This window comes from Mobula birostris, chromosome 1 (genome assembly GCF_030028105.1).
Source record: "Mobula birostris isolate sMobBir1 chromosome 1, sMobBir1.hap1, whole genome shotgun sequence".
Taxonomy (NCBI): Eukaryota; Metazoa; Chordata; class Chondrichthyes; order Myliobatiformes; family Myliobatidae; genus Mobula; species Mobula birostris.
The window spans coordinates 163263708-163277629 of record NC_092370.1 but is presented as its reverse complement, the minus strand read 5'-3'; the positions used below and the strand labels follow the sequence as shown (position 1 = coordinate 163277629).

Here is a 13922-nt window from a genome sequence, read left to right as displayed (position 1 = left end):
AGTTTACATAGGTATCAGTACTAATTTCATCCACAGAGTGAGGCTTACCTACTAGAAGGAATAATCAATGATTCTGTCTTTGTGATTTTTCCACTGGGAGGCAGCTTTTCTAGGAAAGTGTCTGCATTGATGCTTTCAGATCCTACTGCCGCCTCCTCCTGTTGTATTTGATCCTTTTGTGAAACAAAAAAAAACAAAAGAAACAAATGATATAAAAATAGCATGCACCACAGAGCACCTCATCTTTGAGCGATGCACAATCCTTCTGTTTTGTTTGACATCCAGGGGCTTTATATTACCCAAATGGGAAACAGGGCTTACAGAGTAATTAGTACTGAGCTTTCAACTTCACAAAAAATTCCTACTTTTAATCCAAGGTCTCAGCTGTGTGTCAGCACACAGTTGTACTTCAAACCCAACAGAGTAAGTTGCATATCTTACATTTCACTTACTTCTTAGGTGATTACATCCTCAAAAATGTACAATATATACCAATGATATGTTTAAAGCAAACAAACACTCAAGCATTTTTCATTATTGGTGAACATTTAAGATAGAAGGAAATGAAAGAGTAAGCAAATGTGCTTCCTGAGGCAGATGTGCCATTCCATAAGATTAAGGCTGATATAGCCTTGACCTCAATACCACTCTCCCTTGCACATCCTTTGATCCCTTATGATTCAAACATCTGTATTCCAGAGAGGTGTGGAGGTGGAGGTACTTAATATCTTGAACATATTCAATGGCTCCACTTCCACAGCTATCAGGGATAAAGAATTCTGGAGATCCAAGTCATTGGAAAGAAAATAGGTGACCCTTTTTTTCCTGAAACCATGTCCCATAATTCTCGACGACCCCAATAGGAGAAAAGCCATCTCGGCATCCATCCACCTGCATCTCTTCCATTTCACACACGTCTACCCTCACCCCATCTACCTGCCACCCCACCAGAGATAGGGATCGTCTTGTCTTCACCAGCCTGCACGTCCGGCACATAATTTTACGTAACTTCCGCCATTTCCAATGGGGTCTCACCACCAAATGCATCTTTCCCTTCCCGCCACTTTCCACAGAGATCACTCCCTACATGACTCCTCTGTCCTTTTATCGCTTCCCACTGATCTCTCTCCTGGTACTTATCCTTGCAGGCAGAACAAGTGCCACACCTGCCCCTGCACCTCCTTCCTCACTAACATTAGTCCTTCCAGGTGAGGCGGCACTTCACCTGGGAGTCTGTTGGGGTCATCTACTATATCCAGTGCTCCTGGTGTGGCCTCCTGTATATCAGTGAGGCTCGATGTGGATTGGGAGACCACTTCGCCGAGCACTTACGCTCCGTCCTCCAGAAAAAGCAGGATCTCCCAGTGGCCACTCATTTCAATTCTACTTCCCATTTCCATTCTGACATGTCAGGTCGTGGCTCCTCTACTGCCACAATGAGGCTACACTCAGGTTGTAGGAGCAACACCTTATATTCCCACTGGGTAGCCTCCAACCTGATGGCATGAACACCATTTTCACAAACTTCGAGTATTTGCCCCCCCACTTTCCATTCTCCATTTCCCTTTCTCATCTTATCTCCTTACCTCCCCATCACCTCCCTCTAGTGCTCCTCCCTGTTCCCTTTCTTCTATGGCATTCTGTCCTCTCCAATCAGATTCCCCCTTCTCTAGCCCTTTATCTCTTTCACAAACTGGCTTCCCAGCTCTTTACTTCACCCCTCCCCTCTCCTGGTTTCACCTATCACTGACTACGTTTGTACTCCCCACCTTCTTACTCTGATTTCATATCTTTATCCAGTCCTGATGAAGGGTCTTGGCCTGAAATGTCAACTGTTTACTCTTTTCCAAGATGCTGCCTGGCCTGCCAAGTTATTACTTTGATTTCCAGTATCTGCAGATTTTCTCTTGTTTCTCACGTCAAACCCACTCAGAAAATCTTCTATATTTCAAGAAGGCCATCTTTCATTCTTCTGAACTTCAGTAAGTGTAATTTGTTCAATCTCACTTCATTCATCAACCCCTTCCTACATCTCAGGAACCAAACTCAAGAAACTTCTCTGCACTCTCTCAAAAGTAAGTACATCTTCCTTTTAAATATTTTTTTAAAAATGAGCGCAGCACTTCACTCCAGGTGTTCTCACCAGTGCCCTGAAAGGTTAGATCTAAACTTACCCACTATTACACTTGATACAATTGCAACAAAGTCTCACATTCCACTAGCCCTCCAGATTACACAAAGCTGCATCCCAGCCACTCGTGCTTCACACACAAGACATCCAAAAATGGTTGTATTACACATTTTGGAGTGAATTTAAATATTAATTCTATTTTAATTTTACCTTCCAAACTCCCTATGTTCCCCACATTATTGCTGGCTCAGCCTGTTGAATCTTCCTGCTGTTGTCCACTCATTAACAAGATCTTTGCACATTATCCCCTGGGTACTCCGGTTTATCCCAAAAATACGCAAAGTTGAGCTAATTAGTCACTGTAAATTGCCCTTGCTGTGTAGGTGAGTAGCAGTATCTTGTTGGTGGGGGTGGGGGGGAAGAATGGTGGTAGATGGGGAGTTGATAGGAACATGGAAAGAATAAAATGGGATTAGTGTAGTATTATGTAAATACATATTTGGATGACTGATACCGTCTTAGTGGAAGAAAGGTACAGAGAATGACATGAACAAAATGTTTTACTCTCGACTTGGGCGAGTATGGGAGTTTGGTGCCGATAGGTGCTTCAAAGTCAGTCTAGAAAATTACACTACCTGATATTTTCGGGGGTTTAAGGAAAAAAAAATCCAAGTAGCATCAGAGGTCAGGAGAAACCTGATTTTTCAACTAGTATCACAGGTTCCTGGTGATTGTAGTTTCTATTTTAGTGATGAAAATAGAGGTATGAAATAAATGAGCAGATATTGGTCAAGGAGGCAATTACATAGAAACATATGTACAATACAATACAGGCCCTTTGGCCCACAAAGTTGTGCCGAACATGTCCCTACCTTAGCAATTACTAGGGTTACCCATAGCCCTCTACTTTTTTAAGCTCCATGTATCTATCCAAAAGTCTCTTAAACAACCCTATTGTATCTGCCTCCACCACTATTGCCGGCAGCCCATTCCACGCACTCACCACTCTGTGCGTAAAAAACTTACCCCCGACATCCCCTCTGTACCTACAGTCATGGAAATGGATGACAGATCAATAAATTAATATATTGGTCAAACTGTGGAGAAAATGGGCAACTGTCATGTCTTAGAGGAGAAGTGTGTTAGCAAAACATTAAAAAACTTTTTGGTGGTAATTCCACCAACCCAGATGTTAGCTAGAACTTTTACAAGGTAAATGGCATAGAAGGTGCAGAATTCTTGTAATGTGTTCAAAGTTTTTTTTTATTTTAAAGCATCCCAAATAGAAAAGTTACGGCATGGAATATAGTTCTGAATGCTTTTTTTTTTATTTTTGCAGAATGTGATGTTGCTGGCTTGAACAGCATTTATTATTCATCCCTAATTTTCCCTTCAATGATTTCAGTTAAGAGTCAACCACAGACAGGATAAGGATGAAAAATGTCCTTTGCTAAAGGACAGTTGAGAATCAGATAGAGGTGGTGACAATCTAAGTTGCATGGTTACATAATACATTTTATTTCGTATTTGCTTAATTACTTGAATTTAATCCCCCAACTGCAAAACTCTACTTTCAAGAAAGGGAGAAGAGATGGCCCAGGAAATTATAGACCAGTGAGTCTTACTTTAGTGGTTGGTAAGTTGATGGAGAAGATCCTGAGAGGCAGGATTTATGAGCATTTGGAGAGGTATATTATGATTAGGAATAGTCAGCATGGCTTTGTCAAGGGCAGGTCGTGCCTTACGAGCCTGACTGAGTTTTTTGAGGATACGACTAAACACATCGATGAAGGAAGAGCAGTAAATGTAGTGTATATGGATTTCAGCAAGGCATTTGATAAGGTACCCCATGCAAGGCTTATTGAGAAAGTAAGGAGGCGTGGGATCCAAGGGGACATTGCTTTGTGGATCCAGAAATGGCTTGCCCACAGAAGGCAAAGAGTAGTTGTAAATGGGTCATATTCTGCATGGAGGTCGGTGACCAGTGGTATGCCTCAGGGATCTGTTCTGGGACCCTTACTCTTTGTGATTTTTATAAATGACCTGGATGAGGAAGTGGAGGGATGGGTTAGTAAATTTGCTGATGACACAAAGGTTGGGGGTGTTGTGGATAGTGTGGAGGGCTGTCAGAGGTTACAGTGGGACACTGATAACGTGCAAAATTGGGCTGATAAGTGGCAGATGGAGTACAACCCAGATAACTGTGAGGAGGTTCATTTTGGTAGGTCAAATATGGTGGCAGAATATAGTATTAATAGCAAGACTCTTGGCAGTGTGGAGGATCAGAGGGATGTTGGGGTCTGAGGCTACAGGACACTCAAAGCTGCTACGCAGGTTGACTCTATGGTTAAGGTGGCATACAGTGCATTGGCCTTCATCAACAATGGGATTGAGTTTAAGGGCCAAGAGGTAATGCTACAGCTATATAGGACTCCGGTCAGACCTACTTGGAGTTACTGTGCTCAGTTCTGGTCACTTCACTACAGGAAGGATGTGGAAGCTATAGAAAGAGTGCAGAGAAGATTTACAAGGATGTTGCCTGGATTGGGGAGCATGCCTTATGAAAACAGGTTGAATGAACTCAGCCTTTTCTCCTTGGAGCGATGGAGGATGAGAGGTGACCTGATAGAGGTGTATAAGATGATGAGAGGCATTGATCGTGTGGATAGTCAGAGGCTTTTTCCCAGGGCTGAAATGGCTGCCACAAGAGGGCACAGGTTTAAGGTGCTGGGGAGTAGGTACAGAGGAGATGTCAGGGTTAAGTTTTTTACGCAGAGAGTGGTGAGTGTGTGGAATGGGCTGCCGGCAACGGTGGTGGAGGTGGATACAATAGGGCCTTTTAAGAGACTTTTGGATAGGTACATGGAGCTTAGAAATATAGTGGGCTATGGGTAACCCTAGTAATTTCTAAGGTAGGGACATGTTCGGCACAACTTTGTGGGCCAAAGGGCCTGTATTGTGCTGTAGGTTTTCTATGTTTCTAAAACTGGGATTTTTGTCTCCAGGTCAGTATTTTAGTTTCCTGGAATACCAGTCTATTAATTTACCATTGTACTGCAGCACCACTTGTAAACTGGTTAAAAGAAAAGGGTGGAAGTGGAGAGCATCTGAGGCAACAATCATAATTTCATAAGATTTAGGAGAGTTGTGGAACAGGAAAGACAAACCAGGAATAAAAGCTGTTAATCAGGAAAAAGACATTTTCGTTGGTTGAGATGACTTAGCAAAAGTGGGATCGAAACTGTCACTTTCAGTCAGTATCAGAGCAGTACAAAGGTGGGTATTCAGAACAAGTAAATCCCCAAGACTGGAGCTAAACTTCCAAATGTACTCCATATGTCAAATGACAGAGTTGCACAAGAAAAAAACAGCATATATATAATATATTCCAAATACTGAGTGCTCAATATTGCAGAAAACCAAGTGCAATGGTGAAACTAAGAAAGGAGATAGAAAAGTGAGAGGAAAAAGTAATGGTAGATAAAGAAGGGACTTAAGATGTACTGTGAAAGGACAGAGGACAACAAAGCATAGGGCCCATTAGAAATCAAACGATATAATGAACGTGGAGACACATTCTAAATGATTCAAAACTACTGACACATTAGGACACATTCAAACTAAATTATTGGTTTGCATCTAATTTCATGGAAGAGGAAGCTGATATAAACAATGTAATTGAATAATAATAAAAACCTATTTACTACAAGTCAAGTCAACTTTATTGTCATTTAAGTATATACACGTATACCATCAAACCAGTCAACGTTTCTCCGGACCAAGGCGTAAAGCACAGCAGTACACACAACACACAATAACTTAGAATTGAATCTACAAGTGCAGAGAAAAACAGAGTACTGTACAAAAATTAAATATTGTAAGTACAGTGCAAATTATCTGTGACATTATGAATGCGATGCAGCAGGGGGTTCAGAATCCCAATGGCCTGGGAGAAGAAACTGTTTCCCATCCTGATAATTCTTGCCTTTATGCATTGAAGTCTCCTGCCTAATGGTAGAAAGTCAAAAAGGATACTGGATGGATGGGTGGCATCTTTGATAATACTAAGGGTCCTGAATATGCAGTGCTCCTGATAAATGTCCCCATTGGATGGTAGGGAGACCCCTATGATCCTCTTGGCTGTTTTCACAGTCCAATGCTCTGCTGCTCCCATACTAGAAGGAGAGGCAGTTTGTCAGGACACTCACAATGGTGCTGCTGTAAAATATAGTTAAGCTGGGGAGGGGGGGGAGCCTCACTTGCCTCGATCTACTCATTGCTGCTGTGTCTTCTTATTCAAGGAGGTGATATTGAGGGATTTAGTGAGGTCATTAATGATGTGAACTCCCAAGAGCTCAGTGCAATTAACTCTCTCTACAGAGCAGCCATCTATGCACAGGGGGCATGATTCATCTGCACCTTCTTAAAGTCCACAATCATTTCCTTGGTCTTCACCACGTTCAGACTTGTGTTGTTGTTTTCACACCAGTCCACCAGCTGCTCCACTTCCTCTCTGTACTCTGACTCATTATCGTTGCTGATGAGGCCAACCACTGTTGTGTGTCATCTACAAACTTGGTGATATGGTTTGAGCTTAATCCTGCGACACAGTCATGTATCAGTAATGTGAACAGCAGTGACTGAGCACGCAGCCCTGGGGAGCACTAGTGCTCAGTGTAATGGGACCTGAGATGTTGCTATCCAGATGGACTGATGTGTGGCCTTTCTGTTAAGAAGTCCAGTATCCAGTTACAGTGGGAGGTGTTGAGACCCAGCAAGGACAGTTTCCCCACTAGCTTCTGGGCTATGATTATGTTAAAACCTGAAATGAAGTCTATAAAAAGCAGCCTGGCATATGAGAGCTCATTTTCCAGGTGGGACAGGACAGAGTAGAAGGCAGAGGCTATGGTATCATCTGTAGATTGACTCAAGCGATAAGTGATCTGGAAAGGGTCCAGTATAGCCAGGAGAAAGGCTTTAATGTGGCCCATGATAAGCCACTCAAAGCATTTCATAATCGTTGATGTTAATGCCGTAGGATGATAGTCATTTAGACAGGTTACTGTCACCTTCTTTGGCACTGGAATAATGGTTGCCACCTAGAAAACCAAGGGGACAATGGACTGTTCCAGAGAGATGTTGAACATATCAGTCAGCACCTCCGTTAGCTAGGCTGCACAGTCTTTCAAAACCCGACCTGGTATGTTATCGAGCACCACAACTTTGCAAGGATTGACTCTTTGAACGTTCTCTAATTCGTGTTTTCAAAGCAGTCCTGCAATGCTGAGATTGCCCCCTTGGGCCAGGTTTTCACCACCTTTAGAACTGCTTTGGCCCGTTTGATCAGTGGTTTGTATGCTGGAATTAATAACAGGTAAGTGATCTGAGAGCCCAATGTGGGGTTGGGGAACGGCTTTGTGTGCACCTGGTATATTAATGTAAACCAGGTCAAGTGCATTTCCACCTCTGGTAGCAGAACCAACATGCTGGTGGAATTTAGGAAGGACTGTTTTTAGATTTCCAGCAACAATGAAGATAACAGCGGGGTGTTTGGTTTGAAAGCCACTGAGGGTGCTGTACAGCTCACACAGTGCTTTGCCAGCATTAGAAGTGGGGAGGGGGGAGAGGAGGGATATATACAGCAACACAATTGTAGTGCACTCCCTTGGCATATAAAAAGGTTTGCACTTCACTAGAATGAACTGTTAACGTGTCCGTACACCAGTTAGTTCTTATTTATGTAAATACAGATGCCAGATCTCAGGTCTTGCCTGAGATCGCTGGATTCCTGTCAGCCCGAAACAAGCTGAAACGCTCCAGCTGGATGGCCACGTCCAGGATGGTGCCCTGTAGCCACGTTTATGTGAGAATGAGTGCACAGTTGTTCTTCATTTCTCACTTGTTCAGTCTCAGGTGCAGGTAGTCCAGTTGATTTTCAATTCAATGGACATTTGCCAGTAAGAATGACAGGAGAGCCGGCCTGAAGGGCTTCCATTTGATTCTCTCCTGAAATCCCAGCACGCTTCCCCCTCTTTTGCTTCCTTGCGCACTGCTGTCGACGGCGTCTCCCGTGGATGGCAATAGCAGGCAATGGAGTGAGCAATAAGCCTGAGCTGCAGAGCTCCTCTGCAGTCCAACAGCTCACTACTGAGGTGGAATTGCTGTCCACAGTATTTTTAATAGCCAGCAGTGTTTTCCGATCAAAACAAAGACATACAGGACATGGACGAAGTATTACACTGGAGATGGAGTGGCGTCTGAATGCACCACCATCTTAAGCCATTGTGCCAAACAACAAATTTAGTGCTTCAGTATTTTGAGGAGTGGATAAGTAATCCAGTTTAAATACAGTATGTCCCAGGTCTCATTAAAAAAAATGCTAAGAATTAAAAATACAAGTTCCAATCATCATTTTCTTAATTGTTTATAGCTACAGGCATGGTGCCAAAGGACTAGAAGACTGCTAATATGCCGATCCTATTTCATTAGGGAAAAAAGGATAAACCAAGTAGCCATTGAACTGTGACCGGCAAATTACTCAAAAAAATCCAAGGGACAGTATAAACCAGCATTCTGTAAGGCACAGCATAATCAAGAATGATCAGCCTAGGTACTTAAAGCAGTGGTCCCCAACCACCGGGCCGTGGACCGGTACCAGGCCGCAAAGCATGTGCTACCAGGCCGCGAGGAAACGATATGATTTGGCGATATGAAATGATATGAGTCAGCTGCACCTTTCCTCATTTCCTGTCATGCCCACTGTTGAACTTGAACGCACGCGAAGTCATCAGTGACCCAAGATGCAAGTGACCCAAGACGTGCAAAGGAATGGGTCCGTGACCCATTTGTGAATGTTTCCGGTGAATCATTCATATCAGCGCGGGAAAAAGATCAACTCCTCGAGCTTGCAAATGACGGTGGGCTGAAAAGTATGGCTGACATAACATCTCTGCCAGCATTCTGGATCAAAGTCAGGGCTGAATATCCTGAGATAGCCACAAAAGCACTGAAAACGTTACTTCCATTTCCAACATCATATCGCTGCGAAGCGGAGTTTTCTGCAATGAATGCAACGAAAACTAAATTGCAGAACAGACTGGACATAAGGAACCCCCTTCGAGTATCGCTGTCTCCCATCACCCCTCGATAGGACCGTCTTGTTGCAGGAAAACAAGCCCAGGGCTCCCACTGATTCAGCGATATTGGTGCGTTGCAATGATTTTATATGTTCGTACAGGGAAAATATGCGCTGTGTGTTTAATATCCAAACGTTACTTAAAGTGTTATGATGCTATTGACTTATAAGTGACTTATAATTCAGTGGTCCCCAACCTCCGGGCCACAAAGAATGCAGCGGTGGCCGGAACTCACCCAGCACATCTTTAAGAAAAAAGCCGAAATAAACAGGAACTTTGATTAGGTGCCACCCGGCATGTAAATGTCGCAGAGGTGATTGCTGATTGTGTCGCCTCTGATCTGGGCCGACATTTACGTGTCGGGCAGCACCTAATCAATTAGCTTGTTTATTTTGGCTTTTTTCTTAAAGATGTGCTGGGTGCGTTCTGGCTACCGCTGTACCGCTGCATTCTTCGCGGCAATGAATCGGTCCGCGGCCCGGAGATTTGGGACCACTGTTATAATTGACTTATCACTATATTCATGCGAGGAAAATATGCGCTGTGTGTTTAATATTAAATTTGTTAGATAAACCGCTTTAAAAACGAAATTGAGTATATTAGCCACTTATTAGTGACTTATAGTTGACTTACCACCTATATTCCGGTCGTGATTAACACCCCCCCACCTCCCCCGGGTCAGCCGGTCCGCAAGAGTATTGTCAATATTAAACCGGTCTGCGGTGCAAAAATGGTTGGGGACCCTTGCTTAAAGGAAAGGTGCACGTCTGACTGATGACTTGGTTTTTTGAGAAAGTATAGTATGATGAAGGTGATGCAGTTCCCATATGACAAACTGATAAGGAAAGTTTAAAGCCATAAAATCCCAAGTAAAAGGGCAAGTTGGATCAAAACTGGCTCAAAGTCTGCCTTCTGTGCTGTAAAGTGCTAAGCCCTTTTCTCAGCACTCTCCTTGTATTTCAGCTCCAGGCTACACATGCCTGCATGATTCAACATGGGTCCTAAAGTACACATGCTTAATACTCACAGCTGATGAAATATCAGAAATGTCCATGTGAAATTTGCTTGGAGAGTTTTTGAGCTTTTCGGGTATATCTATCTGTATGAAGCAGAAGAATACAGTAGGTTAGTCACACACAAAACCTAAACTGGGACAGAGGAGAAGGTGGCAATTTGGGAACACAGAACATAGAACATAGAATAGTACAGCACATTACAGGCCCTTCGGCCCACAATGTTGTGCCGACCCTCAAACCCTGCCTCCCATATAACCCCCCACATTAAATTCCTCCATATACCTGTCTAGTAGTCTCTTAAGCTTCACGAGTGTATTTGCCTTCACCACTGACTCAGGCAGTGCATTCCACGCACCAACAACCCTCTGAGTAAAAAATCTTCCTCTAATATCCCCCTTGAACTTCCCACCCCTTACCTTAAAGTCATGTACTCTTGTATTGAGCAGTGGTGCCCTGGGGAAGAAGTGCTGGCTATCCACTCTATCTATTCCTCTTATTATCTTGTATACCTCTATCATGTCTCCTCTCATCCTCCTTCTCCCAAAGAGTAAAGCCCTAGCTCCCTTAATCTCTGATCATAATGCATACTCTCTAAACCAGGCAGCATCCTGGTACGTCTCCTCTGTACCCTTTCCAATGCTTCCACATCCTTCCTATAGTGAGGCGACCAGAACTGGACACAGTACTCCAAGTGTGGCCTAACCAGAGTTTTATAGAGCTGCATCATTACATCGCGACTCTTAAACTGTATCCCTCAACTTATGAAAGCTAACACTCCATAAGCTTTCTTAACTACCCTATCCACCTGTGAGGCAACTTCCAGGGATCTGTGGACATGTACCCCCAGATCCCTCTGCTCCTCCATACTACCAAGTATCCTGCCATTTACTTTGTACTCTGCCTTGGAGTTTATCCTTCCAAAGTGTACCGCCTCACACTTCTCCGGGTTGAACTCCATCTGTCACTTCTCAGCCCACTTCTGCATCCTATCAATGTCTCTCTGCAATCTTCGACAATCCTCTACACTATCTACAACACCACCAACCTTTGTGCCGTCTGCAAACTTGCCAACCCACCCTTCTATCCCCACATCCAGGTTATTAATAAAAATCACGAAAAGTAGAGGTCCCAGATCAGATCCTTGTGGGACACCACTAGTCACAATCCTCCAATCTGAATGTACTCCCTCCACCACGACCCCCTGCCTTCTGCAGGCAAGCCAATTCTGAATCCACCTGGCCAAACTTCCCTGGATCCCATGCCTTCTAACTTTCTGAATAAGCCTACCTTGCGGAACCTTGTCAAATGTCTTACTAAAATCCATGTAGATCACATCCACTGCACTACCCTCATCTATATGCCTGGTCACCTCCTCAAAGAACTCTATCAGGCTTGTTAGACCCGATCTGCCCTTCACAACGCCATGCTGACTGTCCCTGATCAGACCATGATTCTCTAAATGCCCATAGATCCTATCTCTAAGAATCTTTTCCAACAGCTTTCCCACCACAGACGTAAGGCTCACTGGTCTATAATTACCCGGACTATCCCTACTACCATTTTTGAACAAGGGGATATTTGCCTCCCTCCAATCCTCCGGTACCATTCCCGTGGACAACGAGGACATAAAGATCCTAGCCAGAGGCTCAGCAATCTCTTCTCTCGCCTCGTGGAGCAGCCTGGGGAATATTCCGTCAGGCCCTGGGGACTTATCCATCCTCATGTATTTTACCAACTCCAACACCTTCTCTCCCTTACTACCAACATGCTCCGGAACATCAACATGGCAGGGAATCCAAAAGGTTTCTGGATATCAGCAACCCACCTGAAATGGCCAACATTTTACCTTCTGAAATGCAAACCATGTAATCTGCCAGGAAATTAGGCTCAAGTTGATTAACAGTTTTTCAGCTACAGTTTAAGCTATTAATTATAATAGATAATAGAATACTTAAAACAATGCTAACTAGAAACATAAATTGGAATTTTAAATGTAAGGTTTGATATAGACCTTGCTTGTGAAACCTCAATGGACAATTGGGGTGCAATCAAGAAACATACAGCACAGAAATGGGCCCTTTTAGCCAACCTCCTTCATGCCAATTCACACCAATCCTATTTCCCTATATTCCTCTTGCCAAGTGCCTGCCCAAAAGTCTTTTTCAGCTGTTGTAATTGTATCTACCATTCCTCAGAATTAATCACAGGAATTCCGCTCCATCTTGTTTTAAGCTAGTGTAGCAACAGATGACTGTGCATCATGAAGTCGGCTACTGTTCATAGTAGCACATGGCTAATTGTAAGAGCCAAAGTTTTAATTAGACATGCAAGCTTTTGAAAAGAAGTGCCCCAAACGAATTAGCTAGAGAAGGTCTGTGTTGAGAAGGAAGTACATGTCAGTGTAAATTTGCTCAAAGTCAACTACATGAGATGAGCTGGTTCGAACCAACAGACATATGTTAACATGTTACATCTTTCATTTTATTCTAGGTCCAGGTGGCCAGAAGGAAAAATTAATGTATAAAATCACATTTATTGCATACTATTCAAAATTTAATAAAAAAATATTTACCCAAAATATCCACATTAACCTTATGTGCTGACAGGGACTGATTAGTAACAGAGGAAACAAAGTGAAAATATTTGCCAACCCTTCTGCTTGTCTCGCTTGGCAACGATTCATCAGTGTGGCACATGCTTATGTTTGTGTAACTGAGTGTAACTGATTGGCAGACTGGTCAGTTAAGTTATAATCAACAGTAACCTACAAGAAGTTTAATAGATTTCTGTTTAACCAGTTTATATTTAAGGGGTGTTTAGTGACTAATGCAGCAAGTGCACATGAAAACACAGCTGAGCTGGTGTTCACTGACTGGGTTCACAGTTGGAAACAGAAACTGGTTGTGATTGTGAGCCTAACAAACCACAACCCACCATGATGCCTACAGAAAAGAAATAGTAGATTGGAAATAAATGAAATCAGAATGCTTTGTTACAAGAGGCAGCCATTAACCCAACGTATCACTGCCAAATCTGAAATATCCTTATCTTTTCCTGTTCGATATTTACGCATAACCCTTATAAAAGCTGCTGTCAATTCCACCTCTCACTGTTTTTCAAATGACAGTTCCTTAACATGAAAAATATCTAATCTTTTTTGCTACTTTGTTGAGAATTTTACATACAAATCTAGTTACTGACCTTGCAACTGACGAAAATAATTTTATCCCATTTCCCTTCTCAAGAAAAAGCCTGTATATAGCAGCAACATATTAACCAGCCAGACTGGAGATAAGGCAATTCCTAACATCAAGCTTGGCAATCACACTGCTATAAAATGGCATACCAATTTTACGTATATATTATATGCAATCATTCCCCACTTGTTGCATTTTTCTGAACAAAATGTTCTGCATTTAATAGGAGATACACTTTCTCAACAAGTTTCCAACTTCCTTCAGAGAAAAAAAACTTTCCTTCCAGAATAACAGAGCGTTTGCTGCAGGTCATACATCTAACTCATTAACTGATACAGAATTGTTAATACAAAGTGACCACAGAAAACACAATTAAAACAATGATTTCCCCCAGGTTCCAGTGAAGCATCCCTGAACCATTTGTTCCTCTACAATGAAAACC

At 42.8% G+C, this 13922-nt stretch overlaps 1 protein-coding gene across 6 annotated transcripts in view; it reads right to left on the bottom strand.

Annotated features, from left to right (window-relative positions):
* Window positions 1–13922, bottom strand: part of pacs2 (phosphofurin acidic cluster sorting protein 2) — a 303100-nt gene that overhangs the window by 81781 nt on the left and 207397 nt on the right. For all 6 annotated transcript variants that reach the window (XM_072265280.1, XM_072265298.1, XM_072265287.1 and 3 more), the window contains exons 11-12: window positions 10295–10366; window positions 49–173 (exon numbers count right to left, since the gene is read on the bottom strand). In XM_072265280.1, the coding sequence (XP_072121381.1) occupies window positions 49–173; window positions 10295–10366 (197 nt within the window). The remainder of the gene's footprint in view (window positions 1–48; window positions 174–10294; window positions 10367–13922) is intronic.